This window comes from Pyrus communis, chromosome 1 (genome assembly GCF_041283825.1).
Source record: "Pyrus communis isolate YQ-2024b chromosome 1, ASM4128382v1, whole genome shotgun sequence".
NCBI classification, from domain to species: domain Eukaryota; kingdom Viridiplantae; phylum Streptophyta; class Magnoliopsida; order Rosales; family Rosaceae; genus Pyrus; species Pyrus communis.
In genome coordinates, this window is record NC_142565.1 from 4586752 (window position 1) to 4604565 (window position 17814).

The window sequence follows — 17814 nt, forward strand, 5'->3', positions numbered from 1 at the left end:
ATCTCTCTTCGTCGACGGCCCCACCCTTAATCCACCCTCTTCTACCCCAAGCCAGCCATAGCAGCAGAGTTTAGAGGAGAAAATGGTGCTTTCATGAAAAAGGAGATAGGGTTTTGGGATGGTGGGACCAGCTATACAAACAGACCGGGACCCAGCTGATGACGTGGCAAAAATAAAAATCCGAGATTTAATCTTAGGCGTACATTCATACACGTGTGCAGTGGATACACCCATTTTATTAAGACCCGCCAAAATTAGCACCCCACCCAAACCTCCAACCCATTTAATTCCCGCCATGATAACCCTCTCTTCGCCTAAAACCCTATCTCCTTTCTCATTTCTCTGCAACCCCATCCCAAAACCCCAAATCCGAAACCCCAAATTCGCCGCGGTGACCCAATACTCAGACTCCAATTCGAAGCCAACCCTCGATTCCGATTGTGAATCGGTGTTCCAGACAGAGAGGGGTCTTAAATTCGACGTCGGCGGGACCTTCTTCCGCCACGAAAGCGCCACCGGCCGCGACCTCGGCGTGCTCGCCGCCGCTCTGTACAAGAAGTCCAAGGCCAAATTGCGAGTTCTCGATGCACTGTGTGGCTGCGGGATTCGGTCTGTTCGGTACCTCGTCGAGGCGGAGGCCGATTTTGTTTTGGCAAATGACGCGAATGATGAGAACAAGAAAGTTATCACGGAGAACTTGTCGCAGGTGGAGAGTGGTTCCGGGGACGAGGCGAGGTGGGAGGTGTCGCTTACGGATGCGAATCGGATCATGACGGAGTGTTATCTGAAAAGGGATTTCTTTGATTTGATTGACATTGATTCGTTTGGGAGCGATTCGTCGTTTTTGAGGTCGGCGTTTAATGCTTTGAAGTTGAATGGATTGTTGTATGTTACTTCAACTGATGGGTTTTCGTCCGGTGGTCGCAGGCCTCAACAGTGAGTGTCAAATCTAATTTCAAGCAAAATGGTTGTTTCAATTCTCCATTCCTTTAAAGTTTGATGCTTTGCGCAATAACATGTTCATTTCTTGACCAATTGGTATTGCAGCACTAACTGCATTTTTTCTTGATGCGTTCGAATTTGATATCGTAATTAAATGGGATTTACAATTGAACGAGAAGTTGGAGACTTTACAATTGAAGGTTGTATTGGTTGATTGCATACAATTCTGACATATTGTACTTTGTTTCTGTAGAACTTTAGCTGCATATGGAGCTTATGTCCGGCCAATGCCATACTCGAATGAGCTCGGTTTGCGAATGCTTATTGGAGGGGCTGTGCGGGAAGCTTCAGTGCTGGGGTATCGAGTTACTCCACTGTTTTCATACTATTCATATCATGGACCAATTTTCAGAGTCATGCTCCGAGTCAACCGGGGAAAGCTTCCTGATAACAAGTAGGGTGGTTGCATGATTTTGTATGTGTGTGAAAGCTGTGTGGTTTATTAGACCTCTTATGTTGCTGCTGATCAATTTTTATACTTTCTCCGACAGACATTATGGGTTCATCAGCTACTGCAACGGCTGTGGAAGTTCTCAAGAGTACTCATGGGCTGAACTTGGTCGGATCGGTTGCCCCTGCAGTGACTCAAAGGTATTGGATAATGTTTAGGTCGTATGATTTCGTTTTGTTGACTTCCCAAGTTTTTGTTCTTTCTTTCACTATAAAAGATTAATCTTGATTCTCTGAATTATGATTCTTTAGTTTTTGTTTTTTTTCACGAAAAGAATTACCGCCAAAATGATTTTTATTTAACGACTAAAGCTATAACTCGGTCATAAGTTAAGGATCAATATTCCAGTGTACTCTAATCTTAAATGAAATCTTAAGTTGTTTCGGTGTTTTGTAGGTCTCCAAGTCACTTGTTGTTTCTGGCCCTCTCTGGACAGGGCCGTTGCATGACACTGCTTATATTACAGAAATGTTAAGTTTGGCCGAGGAATGGGGATGGGCAGGCATTGAAACAGCAACTGATCTGGACAAACTTTTGAACCAAATGGTGGCTGAGAGTGACCCCAGATTACCCTTTGGCTACACCAAGTTGGACGAGGTCCTCAGTAAAAAAAAATTACCACTTCACTATCGTTCCCAAAGTTGTTAATCTGGGAAAATGATGGATTTTCTGTTTTTACTGTCCCAGGTGGCAAGCCGTGCGAAAGTAAATTCTCCGTCACTGAGAGCCGTGATGTCCACCCTTCAAAAGGTAATTTCCACACTACTCCAGTATGGCATATGAGTGCATGTTTGACATTTGTTTTGGGGGGTGTTGGGAATAGAGCAGGGTTCTCTCCCCTCCCATTCTTGCTCCTCCTCTCTCTCTCTCTCTCTCTCTCTCTCAATAAAGAAGTCAACACAAGATGTTGAAGTGGCTTCGTGACTGTGCAAATATGAGGGGAGAGAAGGGAAGGAGAATTCGGAGGGGAGAGAATCTTACTCCGTTGGATATATGGGTGCATGTTTTCCACTTGGGGTTTTAGGATCTTTTGGGTATCAGTGCATGATGGACACTTGTTAGATATGGCCTTGCATGTTTGCCAATTGTACAAAGAAAAATTTGAGTTGAGCAGCATTATCGGTTACAAGTGCGTGTTGAATACTTGTTTAATTTGCAGTGCATGGTGGACACTTGTTGGGTACGGTTTTGCATGTTTGCCCATCGTATGGTGAAAAAGTTGAGTAGGAAAGCATGGTCAGTTACAAATGCTTGTTGACACTTGTCGGTATGGTTTTGCATGTATGCCATTTGATGAAGAAAAACTTGAGTATGACAGTCTAACTGACTACTTAGAAGTGCATGGTTGACACTTGTCGTGTATGAGTTACATGTTTGACAGCCTACTTTGGTAGTTATATAGAGAAAAACTTTGGTAGGTCAAAACCATTTTCACAAAGAGTATAACCGTGTGTATTGGGAGTTGTACTTGAAGTTGGATAAAAACACAACCCCGTTCCATTGTCAGAGTCCCTACATTGACTTGCTGCCACCTTATAGTTTTGGCCCGGAGGCTTGGCCCACTTGGGCAAAGAAAGTCTCATTAGCATTGAGTTAGGCGGGCTGTTGGGTTTAGGTTTTACTGTACCTTTTCGAGTCCTCAATAGTTTTTTCGTTTCAGTCCAAAGACTAATACTCTCTTACAGGAAGGATATGCTGTGAGTAGGTCACACATTGAATCCAATGCAATCAAGACGAATTGTCCGATGGAAGACTGCATTAGAATTGCCAAGCAACTTCAGCAGCGCTGAATCACACCCGTGAGAAGACGAGTTTCCAGACGCTTTGCACTTCCGCTAGGGTCGAGGGCACTGACGGATCAACGAAGAGCGGGGAACCTCTCGCTGGCCTAGTAAAGCTGCATCTCATTTTGTTGTGCGACGAGGAGGTGTTGTAGCTCAACGAGAGAAGCAATGTCGTAGCTGCTCAGCTCATGCTATAATGCAGTCTCACTGTGATATCGTATGTAACATTTTAGAGCCGGATTCATAAATTTGGTTTTGACACTTTTCGACACCCGAAACTCGTGAAAACCTTGCAAGTTTCCACAGAAAGCAATGATCTGAAACATTGATTGTAACTTGGGAGCAAATTGTTACATGTAAGAAACAGTTTGTGGGAGAAAATGGACTACTCTCGTATCAATGCTGTCAAATACTCGAATTCAACGATTTTGCATCACCGTGTAAACCTGCAAATCTGAGACTGCACATAAACATCGGAGGACGAAAGAAACAATCAATTGAAAATTCACTTTGTGTTCTTCAAACTGTGGATTAGGTTTTAACTAAATAGATTAGAAGAGTTTATCTGAAAACGAAAGTGGAGAAACCACGAAATAAAACCATAACGAATTCTAAAATTGCATTATCATCAAAATAAAACATCCAAAAACATTGTACTTTAATCCCCAAAACGTCTAAACAATAACACGAGAATCACAAAAAAGTTCTACGTAACTCAGTCCAGAAGATTGTGTAGATACTGGGAGGCGACCATCACATAATGAAAGGATCGATATGCTCAGATCAAGTACGAGCAGGAACACCAGCTCCAGCAGGTCGGGGAGCTTGACCAGGCTGACCGGGCCTTGGGGCATCATCCTGGAAATCCAAAATAAGCATATCAGGTAAACTAGAATAACATATCAACTGTAAGCATCGGCCACCAGGCTCCTTAGACATTAAAATATGTATGTGCCAAGCGCAAACCAAAAGCATGCAAGGAACACCAAATGCCTAGCAACACAATATAACATAGACAGCCCCGTATATAAAATCGGTTGTGGAAAAGTAGATTGAAACACCAACACTATAGACATGAAATATACAGTTCCGAATCAGCCAATGGAACTGTAAAGGCTTCGGAAAAATAAACTTAGATTCTACATGATTAAATTGTTTCTGGTAACAGCACCACAAATCTAACAGGGGTTAAGTTCTAGCCTAAGATGGAATTAAAATAATTTTCAATCATTCATCACACTGTCTTCAATGGAAGAAGAAGATGCATACAAACAATCAGTTAGATAAAAATTTAGCAGGTCGTATTTCCTTGTACAAAATGGAGTTGCTTGGAGCAGATTTCATGGAACAAACTATTCGGGATGTATATGTTTCAATTAGGTTTTGGGAATAACTTAATACGGCACAGTACAAGCAATGAATCAATGACACCGTTAAATAGAAGAGAACAAACATTGACAATCAAATATCAAACACGAGAACTCACCCTGCGTCTGATGAATCGCTGTGGTGGCTCACGGTTCCTCCTGTTGGTGCGGGATCGCACCCTCACAACATGGGAGTGAATTGCACAGGAAACACAGTACTGCATCTTGGCATACAGCTTAGGCAACGTGTATTCTACACATCACAAACAACACCAACAAAAAAAAATCAATCCTTTACATCTCCATATGATCTCAATATCCAAATGCAATAAACAATCTACAAATTTAACCAACCACTGCGATAATCGCATAAAAAAACCGATAAATCGATAACAAATTAAGAAGAAACAGAGAAATGTGAGGGAAAATTGGAACTTACGCTCATAGATACAGGCTTCCTGAACATCTCTCACAGCAGCTTGCTCGACGATGTTCCTCACCAAGAATCTCTTGATGGCCTTGTCCTAGTTCATCGTCAATACAAAATCAAATCCAATCAATCAAGTATTTATACGATTCGTATACCTATACATACACAGAAACGTACAAATGTATACATATATATATATACCTTGGGGCAGCACTTGCCGCAGTTGGAGCAGCGGATGAACTTGACGTGTCCACGGCCGTGCTTGTTGCGACCTCCATTTCTGCGCTTGAAAGTCTGCAGAGAAAAAACACGAAAATTAAGCAAAAAGAAACAGAGGACGGAGAGATGGAAAAAACGCGGCGTTTAGGGCGGAGTTCTGACCATGGCGTTCCAAGAGGAGGAGATCTGAGAGTTCTGGGGCCGTTTAGGGTTTTTCTCGCTGCTGCAGAAGCCAGAAAGTGAGTGGTTTTGGGAAGGCTTCTGTTTTATACGGGAGAGCGGCCTGGCGCCCTAGCCCAGCAAAACGGCCCTTCGTTGTTGCACATTTGTAATTGCGTCCCCATTTTTTTTGTTTATTTACCTTTTGATCCCTATAATTTCTAATTAGAAACCAAAATTAATATTGAAGTTCGGAAGAAAAGAAAAATAGCTGATGAAAATCATAGCTGTTGTCATCCTAAGGATTAGAAAATGACATTACGGTATAATGATATTCGTACTCACTTATAAGTTGGAGGTCTCGAATTTCGTTAACTTATATAATGAGGTGCTGATACCTAATTTTCATATGATTTACATCAAATCTCCACCTTTTGAAATAAAATATCGTTGCATAAATGAAATTTAAAATATTATAGTTGTTGCTCAGGTAAGAACCAATAACCACAATATCTTTGGTTGGGGAGGTTTTTCCGGAATTACAGCTCGATATAGCAAATGTAATAAAATTCTAACCAATTATATTATGACACGGTATACTTCGTGTTATCTAAACACTAAAAAAATTGCTCTTTGGTTGAGATGAGTTGAAATTTGAAGCTCTTGGTTTTTGGTTATTTTCCTATAATTGTAATTCAATTTTGGGTTTTCATTTAATAATCTGCGACATATTTTATCCTTTTATAAATAATTTTCTTTTGTTAAATAGAAAGCCCAATGGACCAGAGGAGATAACATCTGCTCAGAAAGCCTAATGGACTAATCTTCTTTTAAAGACAACTTGGAAAAGATTTCGATATTCGCACACCCGTTTTCTTCTTATGTAAACTCTTCCTCTTGTGCACGACAAGAAAATATGAGTGCGAAAATCGCGAAAATCACTTTCTGTTCATTGTATATCAATTGCAAACCCCTCATCATAACAAGAAGCAAATTTCAGCCAGAAAAAACAGACAAAAGCTCCAATGACGCAGTATCAACAAAACATCAAATACTGGAACTTACAAAAACAGAGATTAAAAAAGTACAGAAACTCATAAACTTGGAACATATCCATGATTAAATAAGGGTCCTCATTTGTCACGTTGGTTGTTTTATCTTCATGAACTCAACCAGCTGCAAATCCGGCCACCTTGTTTTGCTCAAGGGCTTTCTTTCTCGTACACTTCACTGGCATACTTCCAGTTGATGACTTTCCATATGTTCTTCAGATAATCTGGTCTCACATTCTTGTACTGCAGCTCGAAAAATGGATGTGTCTTAATTCAAACTTTCATGTCGCATGATACACGAAAGGGATAGGAGGAAACTAATAATACAAACAGTTGACAAGAGCAAACACCACTGATATGTATTCTAAATCATCATTGGACTTGGATAAAATTGATGACAGTGATAAATTGAATAAACGATGAGCTTGTTTCAGGTCTTGGGGCATTTCAGATGCTAGTTCAAGTAGTGACAGAAAAGGATGGAGGCTGTGTACAGACACCAAACATTATAGGAAAACAAGAATCGGTGTCACTTCCGTAGCGACTGAATGAAAGCCTAACTATAAACTTCATCCCACGGAATGACCTATCCCCCATAAACAATTCAATTCCAAGGAGTAAAAACTAATTTGTCCTTCACAAACACAGTTTTAACAACCCTCCTACCTAATCGACTTGTACTCCACAAGATAAACAATATCTTAGACTTCCAAGGCTTGCCAATTAGGCAATAAGAGTGTGTCAATCTGTATTGACTCTTATATACTACACTTAGTCACTTAAAAACTGATAAGTGAAAATAACTGGTAAGTGTGTCCATCTGTATTGACTCTTATATACCTGTAAGTAGTACGCATGCTCCCAAACGTCAATACCAAGTAATGGAACCAAAGATGCTCCCTTAGTAACCAATGGATCCTGTAACAAGTTACTCAAATTAAAGAATATTCAGATGAAACAAATACCATAATTGTGTGATGCATATCAACTACTACAAGTGCTTTCGACAAAGAGATTCAGAACAGAAACCTTCGTAAATCCTAAACTCCTGAGTGTTGAATAATCCTTGAGATGGGGTAACAAGAAAACAAATCTTCAACATGAGTTCTATGCTAGAGCTAAAGTTTTAGACTAAGTCTAACCGTCATAAATCAACAGCCAACAGTAGCCTACATGATTACTGGAAAGAAGATATACCATTCCATAAGGAACAAATAGTAACAATTCACGAGGAGTCTAAACTACATTGCTGAGAGGCTATCATTGCTATCAATGTAAAACAACACGCAGGATGGATTTGTACAACTTGAATATGGCTAGAAGTAATGTTGAGTAGACCTAAAAGAAAATTCTGCGCTACTAGATTAGATGGTATTGAAGTAAATATTTGAGTTTACCTGATTTGCGGTGGTTTCAACCACAAGTTTGTTAAACTCTTTGTCTAGAGCAAGCCACTGCCAAGAAAGATCAAACAAGCATGTGAACAGATTGAATGTCAATTGAAGCATCTAGTTGAATGACATGGAACAAATGCTGTAAAATCAAGAAGACGGAAAACTTACCACCCATCCAGAACCCTGCAAAGCAGCGCCTTCTGCACTGATCTTTTGCACCAATGCTTCAAAAGTTCCAAAATTTGTGTCAATAGCCCAGCCCAGGTTACCATGAGGGGGCTCGCCACCACCGTGCTGCCATAAATAAAGCATTACTGTATTGGGTAAATGAGCGGTTAATAACCGGCTTGTAAGATAGAGAGAAAGGGTAACATGAACTCACACTAACAGGAGTCAGATTCTTCCAGAAAATCGAGTGGTTTACATGACCTGCGAGAAAAAAGAAACCCCTTTTACATTTATCTTTTAAAAGAAAAGACAATGCATTTCGGCATGGAAACAAACAAAATCATGAGCTTAAATCCTGAGATTAACAAGACATCCAAGAACTTGAAACCAAAGAATTAAATCAGCGGTTTCGATTGCGGTAATTCGTATAAGTAGCAGCCTAATTACGGGAAAACTAACACAATGCTAGCTAATTGAATTGCTACTTCTAATATCAGTTTACTTCCACAAACAATTATAATTCAACAAATATTTGAACATTTTAATCAAATTTAAACCTTTTTTTTTTAACAAATTGAACAAAAATTCCTAATCTGAAAATGCAACAAATGAAAACAAATAAATAATTACAAAAATAGCACAGAGATACAGAGAGAGATGTTTGACCTCCGCCATTGAACTTGATGGCGCTCTGCAACTTAACAACGGCAGCAGCGTCGCCCTTGCCGATGGCGTCGTGGAGCTGCTCGAGAGCTTTGTTGTAGTTGGTGACGTAAGCCTGGTGGTGCTTCTGGTGGTGGATCTGCATGATCTCGCCGCTGATTGCAGGCTCCAGGGCGCCAAAGTCGTAGGGAAGGTCGGGGAGCGAGAAGGTCTGCAGGCCGCGAGAATGGGCGAGGATTCTGGGCTCGCTCTGAAGACCTAATCGGAGGGCTTTACTGGCCACGAGAGCTCGGAGAGCCATGGAAATGCTGCTTGCGAAGAACTTAGAGTGAGTAGAGAGAAACAGTGCGAGAAGACGAGAGAAGACATGTGGATAATCGGGTATATATTTTAGGTGCGAATCTGTGGGCATAGTAGGGAAATGCAAACTATGGGGCAGATACATTGGGCCTCTTGTGGGCTTAATCCAATAATTCCCGCCTTAAATTTTTATTTTTCATTTTTAATTGAAGCGATTTCAGAACGGTGGAATGATTGAATTTGTATACCAGAATGAATGTTCTTAACCAATTAAACTACAAATTATTTACTCTAGCGCCCTTTATGTTTAGATCCAAAGATTAATTCCTTTTGCATTCAAAAACTACCTTATCATTAGTACTACGATTAGGTAGTTTTAGGTTTGACTAGTGGTCTTAAAATCAATCTTGGCCAACAAGCTGAGGATTTTGGGGTTTCTTGGTACTTCCATTTTGTGTTGCAAGCATGCCTACTCACTGTCCAAGGCCGGGTGAGTAAAGTGAAGTTGGTAATTTTGATTGCGCTTGATTTGACTATTTCAATGTGATTGAAGACTTAAACATGAAGAAAATCCCAACCCAATTCAATCCTAATTACCTTAAATCCCACCAGAGAAACCTCAATTTCTGGCTCTTCAATCCCTAGAATTTTTATGCCTTCGATGCCCAGACCTTATCGATCTTCAGCCTTTTCCCCAATCCCCTTCATGAACGACACCCTCTCTCCTCTGCCTTTTTGGCCTTGTCTGGTGTTTAAAAGGGGAAAAGGATCCTTGTCGGATTCTTTTCGTGAGGATCCCGATGATCTCTTGATCATGTTACGTTCAATTTTCTCCATCTACACACACTCTTTTTGTTTTTTCTTTGATTTTTATTAAGTTCGGTGACTTAGAAAATAAAAGGTGCGAAATGTATAAATCGGTAATGCTACACTTATCATCTAGTTGTACAGTCATTTGTACTATCTCTCTAATATAAACCGCCAACACAACTCATTCTCACTTCTAACAACCCCGTGCTCTGTCTCCTGCAGCCGCACTCTCCCTTAGGTACTCTCCAGTTGATGACTTTCCATATGTTCTTCAGATAATCTGGTCTCACATTCTTGTACTGCAACTCGGAAAACATGTGTTTCTTAATTCAAACTTTCACTGGCATGATACACAAAAAGGATAGGAAGAAACTAATAATACAGACAGCTAACAAGAGCAAACACCACTGACATGTGTTGTACAAAAAAATCATCATTGGACTTGGTAAAAAGTGATGACAGTTTTAAGCCGAATAAACGATGAGCTTGTATGAGCTCTCCGTGGTATTTCAGATGCTAATTCAAGTACTGACAGAAAAGGATGGTGGCTGTGAACAGACACCAAATGTTATAGGAAAACAAAGAATCAGTGTCACTTAGTGTCTGATCGAAAGCCTAACTATAAACTTCGTCGCTCGAAAAGACCTGTCCCCCATAAGCAATTCAACTCCAAGGAGCAAAAACTGATTTGCCCTTCACAAAGGCAGTTTTAACAACCCTCCTACCTAATCCACTTGTACACAAGATAACAATATCGTAGACTTCCAAGGCTCACCAATTAGGCAATCAAGAGACTGTCAACCTGTATTGGCGCTTATACACTACACGTAGTTGCTTACAAACTGATAAGTAAAAATAACTGAAGGATATACCAGTAAGTAGTACGCATGCTCCCGAACGTCAATGCCAAGCAATGGAACCAAAGATGCTTCCTTAGTAACCAACGGGTCCTGTACTGTAACAAGTTACTCAAAATAAAGAATATTCAGATGAAACAAAAACCATAATTGTGTGCTGCAGCCTGCATATCAGTCAACTACTACGAGTTCTTTGAACAAAGAGATCCAGAACAGAAACCTTTGTAAATCCTAAAGCCCTTAATGTTGAATAATCCTTTAGACGGGGTAACAAGAATATAACAAATCTACAACATGAGTTCTACGCTGGAGTAAAGTTTATGATTTAGTCTAACCGTCATAAATCAACAACAAAAAGTACCCTACATGATAACTGGAAAGAAAATATATCGATGATCCCGTAAAGTAATAGTATCATTTCATGAGGAGTCTAAACTACAGTGTGCTGAGAGGCTATCATTGTTATTGATAGGAGCATATTTATGCGACTTAAATGGCTTGTTCTCGTACATTTACGTTATGTTTCTTTAGTTATTTTAGTACTTTAAGCTATTTTCGTGTGTTTGTAGGTCCAAAGGGCTAAAGGAGCAAAAAGATGCATTTTGGAGACTTTTGGAGCACTTTTGGGCTAAGGACGGATAGCTTATGCTTGAAGCCAAAGTGTTGGACGAAATTGAAGACCTAATTGGAGCCAAAGTGTTGGAACCTTGTTCTCTTTAGTTTTAGGACATTTAAACCTTTCCTAATCCCAATCATGCCATGCATAACACACATCCATTCTAACACATTGTCATTGCACATGCATTTCCTTCATTAGTTAACCCACATGCACTTATCACTTATCATCACCACATATCATATCACTTAATCACTTATCACTTATCATCACCACTTAACCACTTATCATATCATAACCACATATCATATCACTTATCACTTATCACTTAACATATCATCCACCTACTTCACCTACAACATCCACCTACTTCACCTACACCTACAACATCCACTTCACCTACAACATCCACCTACTTCACCTACAACATCCACCTACTTCACCTACAACATCCACTTCACCTACAACATCCACCTACTTCACCTACAACATCCACCTACTTCACCTACAAATGACATAGCCATATGTTCCCTCCACTACTCCTATAAATACCCTTGCATTCATTCATTCATGGACATCTCATTTCATACACAACACACCACAAACACATCCCTTTCTCTCTTAGCCGTGAGTCTCCCTTAGAATCCAAACACCATTTTTCCATTTCCCTATTAATCCAAACACCACTCCCCAAACTATTCACACCATCAAACTATCCTTAGACCTTGTGCTACAACAACGAGGAAGAGAAGAGTGCCTAAACGTTCATACAATTCAAGTTTGAGTTGTTGGAATGTTTAGGTGTTTCTTTGATTTCAATGTTTAAATTCAATTCTCTTTGTTTGTACGTATAAGGAATGGAAGAGAAGAGTGCCTAAACGTTCATACAATTCAAGTTTGAGTTGTTGGAATGTTTAGGTATTTCTTTGATTTCAAAGTTATAATAAACTAAACCCCCTTTAGCTAGGGGGTGATTCGAAATATATGTTTATGCTTGCATTTTGATTTGATTAATTCTAATTGCGTTTCATAAGTTGTGGTTCAATTTGTTTAACCGTTTGATTGATAACTTATTTATGAATGTTTATTAAGAATGGGCGCTTAATTTTCATGCATCAATATGACGCTAGAATATAAGTGAGTTTCACCTAATAGTTACGAACTTATATTCACAAGTAGTGGAGGTTGCTTATAAACAATCGCGTTAAATAAATTCTTGGCATAAGTTTCATGCGTAGTCCATAGTAACGAATGCCTCGTCAACACTTAAAGTTTTCATGATGCTTAATGATCTTTGATTGTATCTTTATTGTGCTTTTCACGTAAAGGACTTTTGGAGAATGTTGTGAATTGCGTTGCGCTAACCCATCCAATTCATTAACTTAAGGAAAACTTGACGGTTAATTTAAGCGGACCTAATTGACCCGGGGCGTTGAGAATTAATGATTTGTTGAAATGCAATTGGAAATCGTTTTATTATGCAGGTATAACATATGTGGAGATGAACCCCGTAGCTAACTTTCCATCCATTTGTTCTTTCTTTTCTTGTTTCTGTTTTCATGTTTAATTTAACTTGTTATTCAATTATGTTAAACATGTGAAACTAATTTCTTTTTAGTTAGAGGCGAATTTGAAGCCATGGACATATGTTGGTTATGATTTGATTTACTCCAGTTATGAATTCATGAACTTTAGATGTGGGTTACTTTTCTGTTTTGATTAAGAACTTGTTTATGTATGTGGGTTGAGGGTCGACACTTAATTTGCATGCCTAAGATTTGATGCTAGGATATAAGGGAATTTCACCTAATCGTTATGAACTTATATTCATGAGTAGTAAAAATCGCTAGTCACGATTGTGTTTAGTAAACCCTAGGCTGGATTAACATGCGTATTCCATAGTTATGAATGCCTAGTCAATGTTTATGATTTCCGTTGAACTTAATGATCTTTGTTGAATGTCTCTATCATGCGTATTCCATGTGAGAGACTTTGATTAGGAATAATTTGGTTGTAATGCGTATCCCATTCAATCCAATGAATCTAGGGAAATCTGAAGGTTAATTTAAGCGGACCTAATTAACTTGGAGCATTGTCATTCATCGTTTGTTGAAGTCATAACTGGGAGTCAAATTATATGCTTATGTTCATGTGTGGATAAGGAACCCTCTAACTAGTTTTTCTTCATTCTATTCCATCAATTTCGTTTGTACAATCTGTTTTGTTTCCAAGTTTCTATTTTAGTTTAATTTCGTCCAAAACCAATCCCCCATTTATTTTAAAGTGTTAGATTAGTTAGAAATACATTTATTTTGTGTTTTTACGTTTTTTTTTTAGTCAAATCCAAGTAATTAACAATCCCTCCTAATCCCCGGTCCAGAACGATCCCTACTTATACATATACTACAATTTGACGAAAAGAGGGTTTAATTTGTGTGCGTATAAATCTCGCATCAAATTTTGGCGCCGTTGCCGGGGAATAGAAAATTTGCTAATCCCTTGGATTGTTTTATTTTCGTTTGTTTTTATTTTATTCCAGATTCTTATGTTATTTTGTTTCTTGTTCTAGGTACTAGTTTATGACTCGGAGTTCTCATCCGATTCGTGAACGTATCCTGGAGTGATTGGGTTCTTCGTCCGGCTGAAAGACGTAAAAGAAAGCGCTACTTGGGAGGCAACCCAATGCATTTTGAAAAAAAAAAAAAAAAAAAAAAAAAAAAAAAAAAAAAAAATGGCAGAACGATGGAGGCTTCACAAAGGTTGTTTACTTAAAGACCCACTACGTGGCAAAACTCTTGAAGCGGAAGGCATCGGGACGGAAGACATCGGGACGGAAGGCATCGGGGCAGAAGACATAGGAGCGGAAGGCATCGGAGCTGGAGGCATCGAAGATAGAGCATTCGAGGCCTCAATACTTGGCCAAATGCTGGATGATCCAGGAAAAAGGTGCCTCTGGAGGAAAGACGAAAACCTTTGACGGTCACTTTGAATCCGACCTTCAGACTCTTGCAGTTCATCAAGCTTCCTCTTCATGCCCGTCGAATAGTTGTTGGCAAGCACGTGCAAACTTCTATTCTCATGCTTAAGCAGTTTGATCTCCTGCTTAAGACTTTCCACCTCTGCCATCAATGATTCCACCTGACGGGAGCGGGCAAGCAGGCGTTGGCCCATGTTGGACACAGAACTCGCACACTGAACACTAAGTGCGAGGGACTCTTGAACGGCCAACTCATCGGACCGTCCTGACAGCAGCCTACTATCTTTTGGAGTGAGGAGGTTCCTAGCTACTATTGTAGCTGTTGTGGCGTCCTGCATCACGGAGTCTTCACCTGTGAGAGGACCGTTAGAAGATAAGAAAGAAGGGCGCCATACGTTACCTTGACGCGGCGCGCCCGTATCACTGCTAAGGCTCAATTCCAAGCTAAGGTTCGATGGGTTTGCCATTTTTCAAAAGTGTTCAAAGAGAGGGGCGGATGGAGTTAATTCTCAAAGGGCCGGAGTCGATTTTCAAGAATTGGAATTCTTCAGAGTGTGTTTGTTGTGGTGATCGATAGCTCTATAAAAGCCAAGGCGACGCGTCCACTGATTCAAGAAGCCGGAATTTCCGGCGTAATTTAGGCGACGCTTTCTCGGCTTTTCTGAAGGCGCGTTCAACTTTGTCAAAAGATTTCTTCTTTTCAGACAACACGTGGAGGCCATCATCGCAACTACACATCTTTAGCCGACAAGCGCAAAGTTCGGCGACGCTTTCTCTGCTTTTCAGAAAACGCGTGCAGCTTTGTCAAAAGGAGCCGCATCCGCACTACTACGTGTCATTCAGAAAGCAAAAGGGGCGTCGTTCAGAAATCGAAAGGGCGCCTGCTCAGAAATCGAAGAGGCGTCGTTCTGATATCGAAGAGACATTTGTCGACAAGGGTAAAAGAACAGTACCACCACTTGATATTATCTCTATATATGTCGACCTTCGTCTTTTATGGCAGGGCAAACCTGAAGAAAATGCCCAACTCTCCCTCACCTCTGAGGGCGCACTCCCAGCAAAGCCTTTCGAAATACTCAATTCTTTCTTCTTCCCCAAAGATGATACCAGATGCCTGGAGTACAGATGACCCAGGAGGAAACGGCACAACAAATACATGTGCTGATTCATTCACCGCTTATTCAAAAGCAAAGGTATCTCATATCATCAAGGTCAAAAGCAAAAGTATCTCATATCATGCTCTTTCCCTGTCTTTTTCTTTGTCCTTGTTCTTACTTGCATGGCAAAGTAAAAGAAGCAATCAGCCGGCACTTGGAGTCAGTCTTCCGATCTGGAGCCAACTGCCTGGAATCTATCCCTGATTGCTTACCTGGCGTTGCTCTCGAGTAGTCATCTTCAACGGTTGATACACTTCCAGAGAAGGGACCACTCCTGCAAAGATTGAACAAAGAAACAGATTACAGGAGGAAGCTCAGACCTTCGGGGGAGACCCTAAAGGGAATCCTGCTGCCCAGATCAAGAGTAGCACAAAGGAAAATCAATGATGGGTGGAAACCAGTTCAAGAGTAAGCCTGTGGAGTCACTATGATCAAAGCCTCAATGCGATTACCAAGGAGAAGATGGAATTTACACTCCTTAACCAGATTTGCGTCCCTAAACTCTTCTCTTTGTTAATTACATTCTGCCATGTTTAGTATGTTTAAATTGCTTTTTGTGTGTTTACTTATGTTTTGTGTGAATCTATGCTTAAAACATTGAGGACAATGTTTGATTTAAGTGTGGGGGGGGGGGGGGTAACTAATGTTGTTAATTTAAATTCATGGGATTTTATCACCCATTACTTCACATGTTGTTTCTTGCTGTTTTTAAGTGTTTTTAAGCGTGTTTAGTGTGTTTTAACTTAAAAATTCGAAAATCACATAAAAATTTGAAAAACATGTTTTGAAAAGCCTAAAAAGAGTGTTTTGAGTCGTTTTTGTGTCGTAGGTCACCTTCCAACACAATGATAAGGATTTGGTTTCTAATTGCATGACTGTTAAAAAGAGTTATAAACATAGAGAAAAGTTTGATTTACTCTTGGTATATGCTTGGTTATGGTTATAATGTATGACTTCACATGCAATCATAAAAGAAAAAAATTAGTTATGTAACATGCTTGAAGGAAGGAACTCAAACAAACGCTACAACCCTGAGAGACTTGAGCCTATAACGTTCTTTGGAGAGTATAATCTGTGATTTCTTGTTTTCTAAAGTCGTTGCATGATCTCATTATTCTTTGCTTGGTTACTACTTAGAAGGCGTTTCATCATATAGTTCCAAATGCTAGAACTCATGCCCATTTCATTCAAAGCATGTTATTGATTTGCATAACACATATTCAAGAAGAAGTTGTGTAGTGACCACCACCATAGCCAAATAGCCTTACTTCCCATACTTCGTATATGTTGTAAGTTTTAACCCCGTTGAGCCTTGTTTAGCCTTTATTCTTTGTTTACCCACATTTCCCTTACCTAGCTTAGAGTAGGACTTTCCTATACCCTTGTTCTTAAAGTTTAGTGAGCATGACTTAAATGAATTCCTTTTGAGTTACATTATGCAAGAAAATGAGTGTGGGGGAGTAAAAGTTTGTTCTTACGTTTATATGTATGTTTTGAGATTCAAAAGAAAAAGAAGAAAAGGAAAAAAAAAAAAAAAAAAAAAAAAAAAAAAAAAGGAGTGAAAATAAGTAAGAATGAACTCACGAGCGTTGATGGTTGAAGAAAGGGTCCAAAAAGTTGAATATGGCCCTAAGTTTTGTGTGATTTTCCCTTGGGTGTTCAAAGTTGACTTCTGCGTTCTTAAGGGAATTCTAAATGCCTAATTCAATACTTTGCTCACTATTGCTTTAAGAATGTTTGTTTATCCTTCACCTTTCATTGTTAGCCAATACCCTATCCCCGTTACTACCCTTTGACTTCTATATTGAGTGTTATGTATTTCAATTGTGGATTTTGAACTTGGTATGAGCTTATGGTGTCACTGGTTCTCGCGTCTAAGTAGTAGCATTCCATTCATGAGATCATATCTAAACATGCTTATTAACTCCAGAAAATGCTTTCCTTATTATAACATATGTGAGTGTTCGTCTACATGTTTACATCAATCTTCTCACATATACCTAGTGTAGGGTGTGTAGTCAGAAAATCTGTGTGAAAAACGAGAGTACATCTAGTAAGAAATTGAGGGAATTTTCTAAAGGCATGTTACTACATTTGAAATGTGTTTTAATTGCTTAATTGTGAACTAGTATGTGGTGACTATGATTAAGAATGTACTTAAGTGTAAAGATGGCTCAAATCTGTGAGAATAATGATTTTTAACTTGTCATGTGCATTGGAAGTCCCTGATACGATTGTTGGAAGGTGTAGGTTGTGTTTTGTTCTTTTTGTTTTGTTAATCTGTTTTGCTCGAGGACTAGCAAAAGCTAAGTGTGGGGGTATTTGATAGGAGCATATTTATGCGACTTAAATGGCTTGTTCTCGTACATTTACGTTATGTTTCTTTAGTTATTTTAGTACTTTAAGCT

The 17814-nt window shown here is 39.5% G+C and overlaps 3 protein-coding genes across 4 annotated transcripts; 1 reads left to right on the top strand and 2 right to left on the bottom strand.

Moving 5' to 3' along the window:
• Positions 1 to 2: 2 nt before the first annotated feature.
• Positions 3 to 3663, top strand: LOC137719962 (uncharacterized). Of its 2 annotated transcripts, none has more exons than XM_088693616.1 (6): positions 3 to 936; positions 1196 to 1396; positions 1494 to 1593; positions 1850 to 2050; positions 2141 to 2203; positions 2345 to 2524. In XM_088693616.1, the coding sequence occupies exons 1-6, from the start codon at positions 119 to 121 to the stop codon at positions 2375 to 2377; spliced, it is 1416 nt and encodes a 471-aa protein (XP_088549742.1). In that variant the 5' UTR covers positions 3 to 118; the 3' UTR covers positions 2378 to 2524. The 2 variants fall into 2 exon arrangements, with proteins under 2 accessions (XP_088549742.1, XP_068315043.2); XM_068458942.2 differs by lacking the exon at positions 2345 to 2524 and adding an exon at positions 3139 to 3663 and having other exon boundaries at positions 7 to 936.
• Positions 3664 to 3831: 168 nt separating this feature from the next.
• On the bottom strand, positions 3832 to 5556 carry LOC137719963 (small ribosomal subunit protein eS26y). Its single transcript, XM_068458943.2, has 5 exons — positions 5416 to 5556; positions 5236 to 5328; positions 5044 to 5128; positions 4724 to 4857; positions 3832 to 4095 (listed from the first exon to the last, which is right to left on the bottom strand). The coding sequence occupies exons 1-5, from the start codon at positions 5416 to 5418 to the stop codon at positions 4021 to 4023; spliced, it is 390 nt and encodes a 129-aa protein (XP_068315044.1). The 5' UTR covers positions 5419 to 5556; the 3' UTR covers positions 3832 to 4020.
• Positions 5557 to 6343: 787 nt separating this feature from the next.
• On the bottom strand, positions 6344 to 9059 carry LOC137720022 (superoxide dismutase [Mn], mitochondrial). Its single transcript, XM_068459012.2, has 6 exons — positions 8693 to 9059; positions 8241 to 8287; positions 8027 to 8152; positions 7862 to 7918; positions 7305 to 7382; positions 6344 to 6707 (listed from the first exon to the last, which is right to left on the bottom strand). The coding sequence occupies exons 1-6, from the start codon at positions 8988 to 8990 to the stop codon at positions 6615 to 6617; spliced, it is 699 nt and encodes a 232-aa protein (XP_068315113.2). The 5' UTR covers positions 8991 to 9059; the 3' UTR covers positions 6344 to 6614.
• Between the last annotated feature and the right edge of the window lie 8755 nt (positions 9060 to 17814).

Coding starts and splice junctions, on each gene's coding strand:
- LOC137719962 (XM_068458942.2), top strand. CDS start 119: ATGGTGGGACCAGCTATACAAACAGACCGGGACCCAGCTGATGACGTG. Junction 1,594..1,849: donor GCCCCTGCAGTGACTCAAAG/GTATTGGATAAT, acceptor GGTGTTTTGTAG/GTCTCCAAGTCACTTGTTGT. Junction 2,204..3,138: donor TGATGTCCACCCTTCAAAAG/GTAATTTCCACA, acceptor ACTCTCTTACAG/GAAGGATATGCTGTGAGTAG.
- LOC137720022 (XM_068459012.2), bottom strand. CDS start 8,990: ATGGCTCTCCGAGCTCTCGTGGCCAGTAAAGCCCTCCGATTAGGTCTT. Junction 8,288..8,692: donor CATCAAGTTCAATGGCGGAG/GTCAAACATCTC, acceptor TTTTTCTCGCAG/GTCATGTAAACCACTCGATT. Junction 8,153..8,240: donor AGAATCTGACTCCTGTTAGT/GTGAGTTCATGT, acceptor TATTTATGGCAG/CACGGTGGTGGCGAGCCCCC.
- LOC137719963 (XM_068458943.2), bottom strand. Junction 5,129..5,235: donor GCGGCAAGTGCTGCCCCAAG/GTATATATATAT, acceptor ACGATGAACTAG/GACAAGGCCATCAAGAGATT. Junction 4,858..5,043: donor GGAAGCCTGTATCTATGAGC/GTAAGTTCCAAT, acceptor TGTGATGTGTAG/AATACACGTTGCCTAAGCTG.